At 36.7% G+C, this 13,969-nt stretch overlaps 1 protein-coding gene across 1 annotated transcript in view; it reads left to right on the top strand.

Annotated features, from left to right (window-relative positions):
- The first annotated feature begins 782 nt into the window (after positions 1 to 782).
- The window catches only part of LOC136866855 (dynein axonemal heavy chain 1-like), a 197,192-nt gene continuing 184,005 nt past the window's right edge, over positions 783 to 13,969 (top strand). Inside the window, exons 1-3 of the mRNA XM_068226866.1 lie at positions 783 to 801; positions 2,947 to 3,078; positions 12,908 to 13,036. Coding sequence (XP_068082967.1) covers positions 783 to 801; positions 2,947 to 3,078; positions 12,908 to 13,036 — 280 coding nt within the window. The remainder of the gene's footprint in view (positions 802 to 2,946; positions 3,079 to 12,907; positions 13,037 to 13,969) is intronic.

Here is a 13,969-nt window from a genome sequence, read left to right as displayed (position 1 = left end):
CCTCCATTTGGGGTGTGCCTGAAAATATCTGCACCACATCAGAAAGAGGACATGAGTTTAATTTACTTTATATCAGGGAGATGGAGTATTAATAAATTAACAGTTTCATAATAAAGATTTGGGAATGTCAAATACTTACTTGTATAGCTGACTTTGTTCAGTCGTATTGTATAAGGGGATGGGAGAGTCGAAGTTGAGTAGTTAAGGGATGGGGGAATGTTGAGTAGTAACTGCCATTGTCAGTACTGCTTAAATACAGTACCCTACATATCAGGGACTACTACATGATATCATTCTTGAACTTTCAACATTTTATTCTTTAACTTATTGGAGAATAAAAACTAAAATAAATATACCGTATTTCAGTTTCCCCATTAATAACTTGAATGGGCCTTAGGATAGTAATCATCATCATCATCTTATACCATCTCTAGTTGCCAGGGTGTGGTGTACAAGCCCCCTCCATCTCATCCTATCCTTGTACCACTTTTTTTTTTCCAGTAACTTGCCCCAACTATGTCCCCTCTGCAGTACATCCTTCTTCAATAAATCTATCCACTTTTTTCTCAGTCTTTTCACAGATCGACTTCCTTCCACCTCTCTTTCAAATTCTCTCTTTGTAGTTTTGTTTTCTGGCATTCTCTTAACACATTCACACCCGTATCCGAGTTACTGCCTATAGCGCGTGACCATGCTGTGGACCGTATCCGAGTTAGCCCGGATAAGCGCAACCTTGAACTGGAGCCGTTCCTACGCAGCTGGGATCTATTTTGGTCACAAATATGTGCGAAAGAGATGAAGGTAATACCTTTATGAATACTTCTATTCACCAGAAACCACATGGCCACAGTGATTTTCCCTCCCAATGCACTTTATTTAGTTTTGTTTCTGTAGGTAGCCTAGTGCTGGCCCAAGTAGCTGTGTAGTTGGTTTGTGATTGCACAAGCGTGTGTATAATCGCGTTCTGAAGTGTAACCATGGCATGTAGGGACAATATAAATGATGCAAGTGGTGCGAATTTACAAAGCACAGTTTTTCAGCTGCTTGAAAATTATCTTGGCCAGGGGTATACAGTCTATATGGATAAATATTACAATAGCGTTGGACTCGCAAAACAATTACAGGAACAGAACACTCGACTCTTCCAGAACTCAAATCCTCAAAAATAAAAAACATTTCTGAATTTCATGCAGACAGTAGTTAGGAACTTGCTCCAGGAAAAAAGTGAACCCAACATACAAGTACAGTCACCCCTCTCCGACATCTTAGCTCCATCTACTTCATCAGCTCCAAGTCAACGTCCCATGATTTTGCCGCCAAAAAGGGCACCGGCATAGGATCCACCATTTAGGTTAGATGGGAAGAGAAAAGAGCATATTCTCTTGAAGTTTCCACCATCAAATAAAGTCAAGTTCCCCTCAAGAAGGTGCAAAGTGTGCTTCAAAAATACAATTGTTAGTGAAACACGCTATTTTTGTGGAAAGTGTGATGTTCCCATTCACCCAGGAAAGTGTGACATTACCTACCACACCCTACAGAGATACTAGAGGACTTCATTAAGGTATGTGGAAAATTTTGTTTCCATATCTTGTTTAGTTTAGAACTTATTGTGAAAAGAATTCATTGTTGTTTGCTCTGCTACTAACAGCTGGAATAGCTGGGCCAGCCCTTTAAATAGCCAGCTCAGATGATGGGCATGAATGTGTTAATGTGTCTAAACTACTTCAGTCTTGATTTCTGGATCTTGCTGAGAATAAAATTTCCTATTACCTCTTCTTCTCCAATCTTCTCATTCCTGTTCTTGTCCTTCCTGGTCTTCTGAACTACAATGTGAAGGAATTTCATTTCAGTTGCCTGGAGTTTAGAATTATCCCTATTGGTCATTGTGGTGGTTTCAAGGCTATATACAAGAATCACTGTATAATACAACTTGTAGGGTGTCATCTTTGTTTCCAGAGGTACCTGTTCATCCCACACTTGATGGTAGAATTGTTGATTTGGTTGCTCACCGCTTGTTTAGCAAGGTAGTCCTTTGAGACAATGCTGCCCAACTACTTGAAACCTGGGATGCTGTCCAGCTTTGCTTCATTGAGAATGACAACTGGGTCATCCCCTTCCTTCTGCACTGCCATCACCAGTGTCTTTGTCTTGCTGATGTTCAGGCTTTTGCTCTTAAATTCATTATTCCAGCTTTTCAGTCTTTCTTCTAATTTCTCTTATTCACTCCAGATGGCAATGTCATCTGTGAATGTGAAGGATTGTTGGTCACCATATCCTTTTCTTTTAAATGACTTCATTATGACATCCATCACAATGAATAGAAGAGGTAACAATGAACTGCCCTGCTGCACTCCTCCCTTCATTTCAAACCAGTCTGAAAATCCACCACCTACTTCAACAGAGCTTCTGTTCTCTCTGTACAACATCTTCACTTTATCTATGAAGCTGTCTCATACCTGCAGTTCCTTCCTGCAGTGTCAAATTCTTTCCCTCCATACACTGTCATAGGCTTTCTCAAGGTCCAAAAATACTAAAAACAGAGGCTTCTCCTTCTCCCACTATTTGCGTATCAGTATCCTCACTGGAAAGATGAGGTCTGTAGTTGCCCATCCTGGTCAAAAATCACACTATTCCTTCTCTAGGAATGGTTCAACAGTGTCTCTAATACTGTTCTCTATGATATGTTCCAATATTTTCAGAACCATGAGACAGCAGTGTAATACCGTGATAGTTGGTGCATTTATGCCTGCTTCCTTTCTTGAACTAAGATGCAATTATGCTCTTCTTCCAGTCCTCTGGGGTGGTAGTTTTCCTGCCGAATCATGTTGAACATCCACGTTACGTTCAGTTTGTTTATGCCTACTGCCTTTCCTTTCTTCATGCTCTAAATATACTAAATAGTAATGAAAGAAAAATAACGAATTTATTATATATTTTTTCCACCAGATTGGCTACATAACCGTGAAATATGGTTGGATAACCCTCTTACAAATATTGATGGAGACGGCATGGAGAGAACTGTACTTGAGATGTTTCGAACTGCGAATAGATTAATGAAACAGTTTCATGGAGAAAAAGGTATGTAACTTAACATTTCATTTTTACAATATAATTTGTATATTATTTATTAATTCATGAAATTATTTTAAATATTTTTTATAGGCCTATCTTAATAAATATAATAGAGGAAGTTGGTGTAGATGATAGAGGAATCTTTGAATGGAGAAAACAGGTATGTACATCTATATATATAAAATAACTTGTCCTGACTGACTGACTGATTCATCATCGCAGAGCCAAAACTACTGGACGTAAAGAAATGAAATTTTGGGGATATATTCATATTATGATGTAGGTGCTCGCTAAGAGAGGATTTTTGGATATTCCTTCGCTAAGGGGGTGAAAAGGGGGGTGAAATTTTAAAATGAGTGTATCTATATCTCAAAACTTTAAAAGTTTACAGATGTAAAAATTGGTATTTAGAATCTTCTTTAAAAATAAGGAAACACGTATTTTTTTGTTTTCAGAAAATACCAATAGGAGGGGTGAAAAAGGGTGAAAAATGGGGGGAAATGGGTTGAATGCCTTTAATCAGGATACCAGTACTTATATCTCAGAAACTGAAGATATTACAGACCTGAAAGTTGGTGCTTTTGATCTCTTTTAAAAATAAAGAAACACGTATTTTTTGTTTTTGGAAAATCCAATTAATACGAGGGTGAAAAGGGGGTGAAGTTTTAAAATGTGTGAATCTATATCATGAAAATTTTTAAGTTTGCAGATGTAAAAAATGGTATTTAGAATCTTCATTAAAAATAAAGAAACACGTATTTTTTTGTTTTCGGAAAATCGCAATAGGAGGGGTGAAAAGGGGTGAAGAAATGGTTGAATGCCTTTAATGAGGCTACTTATGTTTCAGAAACTGAAGATATTACAGACCTGAAAATTGGCGTTTGGGATCTCCTTTAAAAATAAAGAAACACGTATTTTTTGTTTCTGGAAAATCCAATTAACGGTGGGGGGGTGAAAAGGGGGTAATATTTTAAAATGAGTCTATCTATATCTCAAAACTTTTAAAGGTTATAGATGTGAAAATTGGTATTTAGAATCTCCTTTAAAAACAAAGAAACACGTATATTTTGTTTTCGGAAAATCCCAATGGGAAGGAAGGGTGGAAAATGTTGAAGAATGGGTCGAATGCCTTTAATGAGTCTACTTATATTTCAGAACCTGAAGATATTACAGACCTGAAAATTGGTATTTGGGATCTTCTTTAAAAATAAAGAAAGGCGTATTTTTTGTTTTTGGAAACTCCAATTAATGGGGGGGGGTGAAAAGGGGGTGATTTTTTTAAATGAGTGTATCTATATCTCAAAACTGTTAAAGTTTATAGATGTAAAAATTGGTATTTAGAATCTCCTTTAAAAATAAAGGAACACGTATTCTTTTGTTTTCGGAAAATCCCAATAGGAAGGGTGTAAAAGGGTGAATAATTGGTTGAATGCCTTTATTGAGGCTACTTATATTTCAGAACCTGAAGATATTACAGACCTGAAAATTGGTATTTGGGGTCTACTTTAAAAGTAAAGAAACATGTATTTTTTCGTTTTTGGAAAATCCACTATTGGTGGGTGAAAAGGGGGCGTGAATTTTTTAAAATTAGTGTGTCTACATATTAAAACTTTAGATTTACAGATGTAAAAATTGGTAGTTAGAATCTCCTTTAAAATAAAGGAACACGTATTCTTTTGTTTTCGGAAAATCCCAATAGGAGGGGTGTAAAAGGGTGAAAAATGGGCTGAATGCCTTTAATGAGGATACATATATCTCAGAAACAGAAGATATTACAGAACTGAAAATTTGTATATGGGGTCTTCTTTAAAAACAAAGAAACACGTATATTTTAGTTTTTGGAAAATCCAATTAGTGGCGGTTAAACAGAAGTGACAAATTGGGGTGAATTTTTTGAAAGACTATATCTCCAGAATATCTTGGAAACGTAAAATGTTACAGTCGTAAACAGTGGGTGTTTGGAATCTCATGTAAATGTAAAGAAACATAGGTGATTTGTTTTTGGAAACTCCTTTTAAGGGGAACTCAAAAGGGGTGACATTTTAAAATGAGAATTTTTACAGTATGTCTAAAAAAAGTAACATGTTACAGAAGTGAAAAATGGATATTATGGATATTTTATCTCTATTAAACATAAAGAAACGTGTATTTATAGTTTTCGGAAATACCACTTGGCTGGAGGGGGGTTGTAAATGTTTCTAAAAATGGTGTTGAATTCTTTTAAATAGGCTACTGATATCTCAAAAATGAAGATGTTACGGACGTGAAATTTGATATTTGCAATCTGCTTTAAAAGTAAAGAAACACGTATTCTTGGAAAATACATTATGGGGGGGGTGAAAGAATTGAAAAAATAATTGACTTAATTGTATGAGAATACATACATCTAATAAAAACTAAAGTTGTTACAGATGTCAAAATTCGTATTTGGATCTCCTTTGAAAACAAAGAAAAACGCGTTTGGTGGGGGGGAACCATCTTGGGGGCGGGAATTTAAGGAGTTGAAATCCTTTCATGAGGACACATAAATCAAAAATTGAAGAAGTTAGAGACGTGATAATTGGTATTTAGAAGATCCTTTACGATTAAAGAAACAAGTATTGTTTTTGCGGAAAAATTCACTTAGGTGGGGGGGAGTAGTGTGAAATGAAGTGTAAATTATTTTTATAGGGATACTTATATCTCAAAACTGAAGGTAATAGACGTGAACATTGGTGTTTGGAATCTCCTTTAAACATAAAGAAACACGCCTTCTTTTAATTATTTTTTTGGGTGGGGGGTGGCGGTAAATAAACTTAACGGTGGTGGGGTGTAGAAGGAGGTGAGACCAATTGATTTTACTGTTCTTAATGTACTTATAAGGATCCTCCGTTGCTCAGGCGGCAGCGCGCCGGCCTCTCACAGCTGGGTTCCGTGGTTCAAATCCCGGTCACTACATGTGTCATTCGTGCTGGACAAAACGGAGGCGGGACAGGTTTTTCTCCGGATACTCCGGTTTTCCCTGTCATCAGCCATTACAGCAACACATAATAATAATATTAATAATAATAATAATAATGTTCCGGACTGTCGTCAGTTGTGCGGACTGCGCTGGAAACGGCTCCTGGACTGGTAATGACTAAGAATGCAGTCCGGCCGCGGGTTTAGTGCCGCCAAAGCACCCAATATTACACCACGCCGGTTCTCCTGAAGGATTTTATCCATCTTAAAAATGATTATAGGAAAATATGGCAAAGATTTAGGGACCCAACTGACCGGGAGGAATACCTGAGCATAGCCCGGGAAGTACGAAATCGATTGCTGGAAAGGAAGATTGAAAAATGGGAGGAAACCTGCCGTAATCTAATAGAAAACGAGTCAGATCGGGAATTTTGGTGGATTCTCGCCGAAAACGAGTCAGATCGCGAATTTCGGCGAATTATATATCTAAAACAATAAGCATTCAATTATAAATTTCAGTATAATACCGTAGCGAAGTACGGGTATCTTGCTAGTACAGTATATTTTGTCAAAGTGATAGAAGCCTGATCTGAAGCAAGGATGTATTCCAGGAAAGCAAAGGTATTATATGTTTTACCTATTTTGTACCAGTACTAATGTATGGGACATGTCAATTTAAATGAATACTGCAAAAAATGAACTTGTCATTTTTAAAACTTTTGAAAATTTTCAGATAGATGTAGAAAAGCATCACAATCAAGATAATGTAAAGAATATTTTCCTAATTCTAATAGCACTCACAGAAAAAGTCATTGAAATTATCTATAATATTATTTTTTGTAGCTTCCAAGACCCATTTTGAGCTATTCTCAGAGGTAGAAAAAAAGAGTGATTTTTTAAAATTTTCTTGCGTATAAGTTGTGAGATGGATGGCAGATAATGGTAAGCTGATAAATAGGTTTGAAAAGAGGGTCCCCTCAGGTTTAATTATTGTGTTGGTGGAGTGAATGCACTTTATAGGGAATGCTATAAGTACATAGGTATTAGTATAAGGAAACATTTACAAGGTTGTAAATAAGGGTTACAGGGTATTAAGGGGTTGTAGTAAGCCATCCTTGGTCTTAGTTAAACAAAGTGGAGAGGAAGAGGGGAAAGAAAAATGAAAGAAGTGTACAGACTGTTTTACTGTGGAGGACAGGATGCAATAAATGGAGTAGGAAAAGTCATGAGAAAGGATGTCGTGGAATATGTGGAGTGGGTGAAGAAGACAAATGATAGAATGATCATAGCAAGTATACAGCTTGAGAAGAATATGAAATCTTTTCTAAGTACATGCTCCTCAAACTGGAAATAAAGAAGAGAACAAGAACAATTTCTTGCAGAAATGGATAAATACATAGAAGACAAGGATGTAATGATAATGGGAAATCTGAATGGACAAGTGGGAAGAGGAACCAACTAATAATAGAAAACGCATGGTACAGGAAGAAAAATATCCAGAAGATTACCAGGTACAGATGGTGAGACAAAACAATGAAAACATTAATTGACTACATTTTAGTGGAAAAGGACATTGAAAAGATCTTATGGATGTTACAGCTATGCCCAAAGAAGCCTTTTGGGGGTGACTATAGAGCAAAGTAGCAAAGTTCAAAGTGATAAGGTCACACAAAACTATCAGAAAAGAGAGGGAGAGAGAGAGAGAGAGAGAGAGAAAAGGATTAAGGTCTGGAGATTGGAGGAAATGGTGTTTCAGGAGGAGTTTAGGAAAGAAATATAAAAACTGATACCAAGGACAGATTTTAACCATGTTGAACAGGAATGGAATAATTTTAAGAGTGTATTTATAATGTATGCATAGAAAACATGTGGCAGAATATCAGGAAATGTAAGAGAGAAAGAGACAGCATAGTGAAATGTTAGAGTGAAAGATAAAATAAAACTTGCAAGGATTGGAAAATACAGGTCTGAAGAAAGTAGAGTGAGATACAAAGAAGCAAAAAAGAGTTTTTAAAAAGTATTTGCCAAAGAGAAGTTTGGAAACATTCACCCAGAAAGTAAAGGAAGATTTGAACTGTGAGAAAAAATGTTTATATGGAATTATAAGACACTGTAGAAATGAAACGGTGAACACAGGGTTTGTGAAGAATAAAGAAGGAGTAATACTGAGAAAACCAGAAGAAATAATGAACAGATGGAAATAATATTTCAGTGAACTGCTGAACATGAGAAACCAGACATTTGGAGAAGGTATCCAAGCAATTGGAACAGAAGGAGTAACAGAGAGGGAGTCAGCCATTATAATGACAGAGGTGGAATGGGCAGTTAAAAAGCTGAAGATGGGAAAAGCTGTAGGAACAGATGAAGTAGCCATAGAAATGATCAAGGTTACAGGACCAGCAGGATTCCTGTAGACTAACAGAATACTCAAATGTGCATGGAGAGAGAAAAAAGTGCCCGAATATTGGGAAAAAGGGGTTATAATACCAATATTTGAGAAATGACATAAGAAGATGTGCAGTAACTATTGAGAAATCACCATTATCTCCCATATTGCCAAGATAATGCAATGGGTATTGGAAAGAAGAATTAAAGAAAAGGTGGAAAGTCAGTTACAAAAGGGACAATTTGGATTTGGAAGTGGAAAGTCAACAGTGGAATCCATTTTTATTCTGAAAGAGATCATAGAAAAGAGCTGGGAATATAAGAATAATATAGTAATTACCTTTATAGACTTGATGAGTAAGGGTAAGGATGTAAAAGAGAGGGCATATAAGTCACTGGTAAGACTCCAGTTTGAGTATGGTTCCAGTATAAGGGATCCTCCCCAGGGTTATTTAATTTAAGAACTGAAAAATACACAAAGGAAAGCAGCACAGTTTGTTCTGGATTATTTCCAACAAAAGCATAGTGTTACAGAAATCTTTGTTCTGGGAAGATTTAGGAGTAAGAAGGTGTGAGGTCCTCATCTAAGTGATATCTTCTGAACTGTCAGTGGGGAGGCAGCATGGGGTGACATTAGTAAACTAATATGCTTGAGTGAAGTTTTTAAAAGTAGGAAAGTTCATAATATAGAGATGAAATTGGAATTTAAGAGAAAAAAATGAGTCCAATATTCATTTATGGGAAGAGAAATTAGGTACCGGAATAATTTATCAAGGGAGAGTTTCAATAAATTCCCACCTTTTTTGAAATCATTTAAGTAAAGTGTAGGTAAACAGCTGATAGAGAATCTGATATCTGAGCAACAGCCCTAAATGCAGATCAGTGGTAAATGATTGATTGAATTGATCATAGTGTGTTCTTAACAGCTGTTATCAAAGGAATGACAGAGTGTGGGGTAATACTTTTTGTCAGGAATAGTATTACGTGCAACACTATGTAAATGAATGAATGATATAGGGTTGGGGGAATTGGTCAAAAATTGTCTCACTGTATTCACCATGTGAAGGTGCAGATGAGGATGAAATTGACAAGTTTTATAAAGAATTGGGTGATATTATAATCAGGATGAACAAGTAGAAGGATTGTAATAACTATCAAGGTATCTCATTCATTGGTATACCTGGTATTTTGGAAAGGAGGTTCTGATCAATGGTTTAGAGTAAGTTGAATGAAAACTAGTGAGGTTTCAGACCACAGGAGGGCTTTCAGTACCAGATTTTCAGTATACACCAGGTCATTGAAAAATCCTACAAGAGCTATGTTTACGTTCCATAGATCTAGAGAAGGCATAAGACAGAGTACCAAGGTATTATGGAATTAAGGGTAGATAATTAAAAGGAATCAAAGGTATTTGTGTTGACAGTTGGGCTGCAGTGAGAATTGATGGCTGAATAAGTTCTTAGTTCAAGGTAATTACTGGGGTTAGACAAGGCTACAGATCAACCCCCTAAAATAAACTCTGAAGAGAAATAGGCCGACATGGTTTGGCCATGTCAAAAGAATGGGACAAGAAAGATTACGAAGAAGAGCTCTGGAATGGACAGAATCTGGAAAAAGACCAATTGGAAAACTATGAACAAGATGGAGGGATCAGGTGGAGGATGACATAAATCGGAGAGGACTACAATGGGAGACAGTGATGAACGATAGACTGTGGGGAAAAAAGAGAAGATTAGAAGAGGCTCTGTGAATGACCTGCATATGCAGAAACGTATCAGGAATAATAATAATAATAATAATAATAATAATAATAATAATAATAATAATAATAATAATAATAATAATAATAATAATAATAATAATAATAATAATAATAATAATAATAATAAGAAGAAGAAGAAGAAGAAGAAGAAGAAGAAGAAGAAGAAGAAAGCACATTTGTTGGTCATAGTTTGCATGGATCATCTACTGAAAGGTATAAAGTGGCAGGGAGGGTTTTGACTTGGTGTTAATGGCAGACTGTGCTGAAAGCCTGCAGTATAATACCTTGGAACTTGAAAATAGATGCAGTGAATGTAATATGATAAATCAGCATTTCCAGGAATAAACTGATATTAGTAGCAAAGAAAACTAAGAAAACTGAATGTCAGGTTGGGAATACAAAATTGGAACGGGAACTCTGGAACAAGAAGAGGGAGAAATAAGACAAGAACTCAAGATATACTTGGAAAAGCTGCTGAATGGGGATATAGAAAACATAATGGACAGAGAAGAGTCAAGTCAAGGAACTGAGTCTGAACCATCAGTCACATAGTTGGAGGTTGAAAAGGTGCTCAAGGGCATGAAGGAAAGAAAATCAGTGGGCATAGACAAACTGAGTGCAAATATGTTTAGAGCAGCAGGAATTCCAGCAATCCAATGGTTGTAGGTTTGCAGACTGTTCAACAAAATAAGAGAGGAAAACACTATCCCACAGGATTGGAAGATGGGCATCATTGTACCTCTGTTCAAAAAAGGAAGCAGGTGAAAATGCACTAACTATAGTGGTATTACACTACTTTGTCATGTTCTGAAAATATTGGAAAAACAATAGAGAACAGAATCAGAGATACTGTTGAACCAATTCCGGAGGAAGAACAGTACGGTTTTAGACATGGAAGATGAACTACAGACTTAATCTTCGCAATTAGGAAGCTAATGTAAAACACTGGGAGAAGAACAAGCCCTTATTTCTAATATTTTTGGATTTTGAGAAAGCTGACGACAGTGTACTAAGGGAAAGAATTTGACAATGTATGAAAGAACTTCAGGTGTGAGACAGCCTCATAGATAAAGTGAAAATGTTGTACAATGGGGACAGGAGTTGTGTTCAAGTAGGGTGTGGTTTGTTGGACAAGTTTGAAACCAAGAAAAGAATGCAGCAGGGTAGCTCATTGTCACTACTTCTATTTAACATTGTGATGGATATGATAATGAAATCTATTAAAAGAAAAGAGCATGGGGATATTAAAGCCTTCACATTTGCAGATGATGTTGCAATCTGGAATGAATCAGAAGAGAAATTGGGAGTGAGACTGAAAAGCTGGAATGAGGAGTTTAAGAACAATGGTTAAACATCAGTAAGACCAAAACAGTGGTGATGGCAGTGAATAAGGAGGGAGCAGAACCATTAGTCACTCTAAATGAAGCCAAGCTGGATAGTGTTCCAAATTTCAAGATGAGAAATGAATAGTAAAAGAAGAGCCACTACAGAACACGATAGAGGCATCATGGTATGGAGACATGAAGAAAATGTCAGAGGAAAGGCTACCTGGGAGGATACACAGAATGGAGATAACAGGAAAATGACCAAGAGGAAGACCAAAAGATAGGTGGATAAAAGGAGTGGAAGAGTGTGTGTAGAGAAGAAGAGAGGATTTGGTAAGAGTGAAGAGGAAGAAGTAGTGGGGAGACAAGAGGAGGTGGAGAGGTTTATGTTCCAAGCAAACCTGACCAGCAGCTGGAAACTGCATATGATGATGATGGGCAGCCCTTTATCAAACAATAACCTAGCAAAACATGAGGTAAACAACTGAATTAATAAGGCAACACAATTTTACCACCAAGTAAGACATCTACTGTAGGATGAGCAAATACCAATGGAAACAAAGATGACATTGTACAAGTCCTATTATACACCAATTCTTACATACAATTTCAAAACCACAACCCTGACCAATAGAGATAACTTTAAACTCCAGGCAGCTGAAATGAAGTTCCTCCATACTATGATTCAGAAAATCAAGAAAGACAAGATCAGAAATGAGAAGATTTAGAGAAGAAGTAGGAATAGATGATTCACTCCTTAATAAAATCCAGGTATCAAGATTGAAGTGGTTTGATCACATGAAGAGGATGCTAGTAATCAGAAGTGCAAAGAAGGAATATGACAGAAAATTAAAAGGAAGACGACTTGTGGGAAGGCCACGGAAGAAGCAGATAGTTCTAGTCAAGAATGGCATATTGCTGAGAGTTCATGATTGAGCCTAATGGAAGAAGAGCGATACGAAGACAAGATGAGATTGAGGGGACTCATTTACCACACTTGAGCAACTGGAGATGGTTCAAGATGATGGTGATGATGATGATGATGGTTCTCCAAGGATGATAATATAGTAAGTGAGATTGAATCAAGATGCAGCAAAGCTAATGCAGTGAGCTTGGAGTTGTGATCAACTGTATTCTGCAAGAAAGAAGTCAGCTCCCAGATAAAACTATCTTTACACTGGTCTGTTACAGACCAACTATGCTGTATGGGTGTGAAAGCTGGGTGCACTCGGGATATCTGATTTGTAAGTTAGAAGTTACAGGTATGAAAGTAGTGAGACTGATTGCTTGCATCAATCATACAATAATGAATCTAAGGGGCCTATCAAGATCCCTTGAATATTAGGATTAGTATGAGTATTTCTTTCATATTTAGTAATTCAATGATCAATTATTGTTCATATTGTTCTTATTCTTTCTGTAGCTGCTTATGAACTGGCAGAGCAGGTCAAAAATGAGATTGAAGAATTCCGACCTATGATTCCTCTGATACAAGGATTGAGGAGTCCTGGAATGAAACAGAGGCACTGGAATCAAGTGTTTGAACTGACAGGTAAGCTTATGTAAATAGTTGCCAAGAATTTACTCAATTTTTACATTTTGTTATTAAAACTCAACAAAGTAAATTTTCAGATTATAACAAGGTGAAAAAAATTCATGGTATATAAGAAGTCTGCTATAGCGAGTACGGCATATAACGAGAAACACCCCCGTTATACCGACAATGTTTTGCTGGCCCTTTAAAATTGTTATATTAAACTGTGTATTATCCTTCGGTTACAGCGAGAACCCAATCACTGATGCATCCGTTATTACGAGCGATTAAGTGAGCACACTTTCTTCCGTTACAGATATTTATGCACCCCAGCGATTATGTTGCATGCAATCAATTATCTTTGGTATCGTTTCCTCGCTATGTCCACTAGCGAGTTCTCTCATCGACATTCGAAGGCGATGTCTGAGTCTATTAGTAATACCCCTCAACTGCTGTTCCGTAAAGAAAATTCTAAATGAAAGAGAACATATTTTTGTAATAAATGCGTAAGTAACATGTCAGATAACAGTTCTGGAAATCCTCATAAAGTACTTCACAAGCCTCATCCCAGCCTGGAATAAAGTCCTTTCTCACTCTACAGGGAATATGTCTTTTAGCGCATGCTAGAATAGCTTTTGCAGACCTAGAGTAGTTACTAACCTTAGGTGGAAACCATCATATGGTACTGTCAAGATCAGCTGAGTAGCTCTCCCAGCTACTGTAGCTTTACTGAAGTTTCGATAAGGGAGTGGTGATCTTATAATGGGGATCTGCATGCCAATTTTCAGACGGACAGGTCAATGTTGACTGTGTGGAATGTTCATAAGAACTTAACGAAACACAGGTAAGCTGGATCCCTGATGATCATATGAAGTAAAGCACAAATCAGGATATGTTTCTGAATCTCATCTTCCTGACTTGAATGTACATTATTCTTTTGGATTGAAAATC

The sequence above is a fragment of the Anabrus simplex genome, chromosome 3, assembly GCF_040414725.1.
Source record: "Anabrus simplex isolate iqAnaSimp1 chromosome 3, ASM4041472v1, whole genome shotgun sequence".
NCBI lineage: Eukaryota > Metazoa > Arthropoda > Insecta > Orthoptera > Tettigoniidae > Anabrus > Anabrus simplex.
This window is presented reverse-complemented; position numbering and strand designations above follow the sequence as displayed.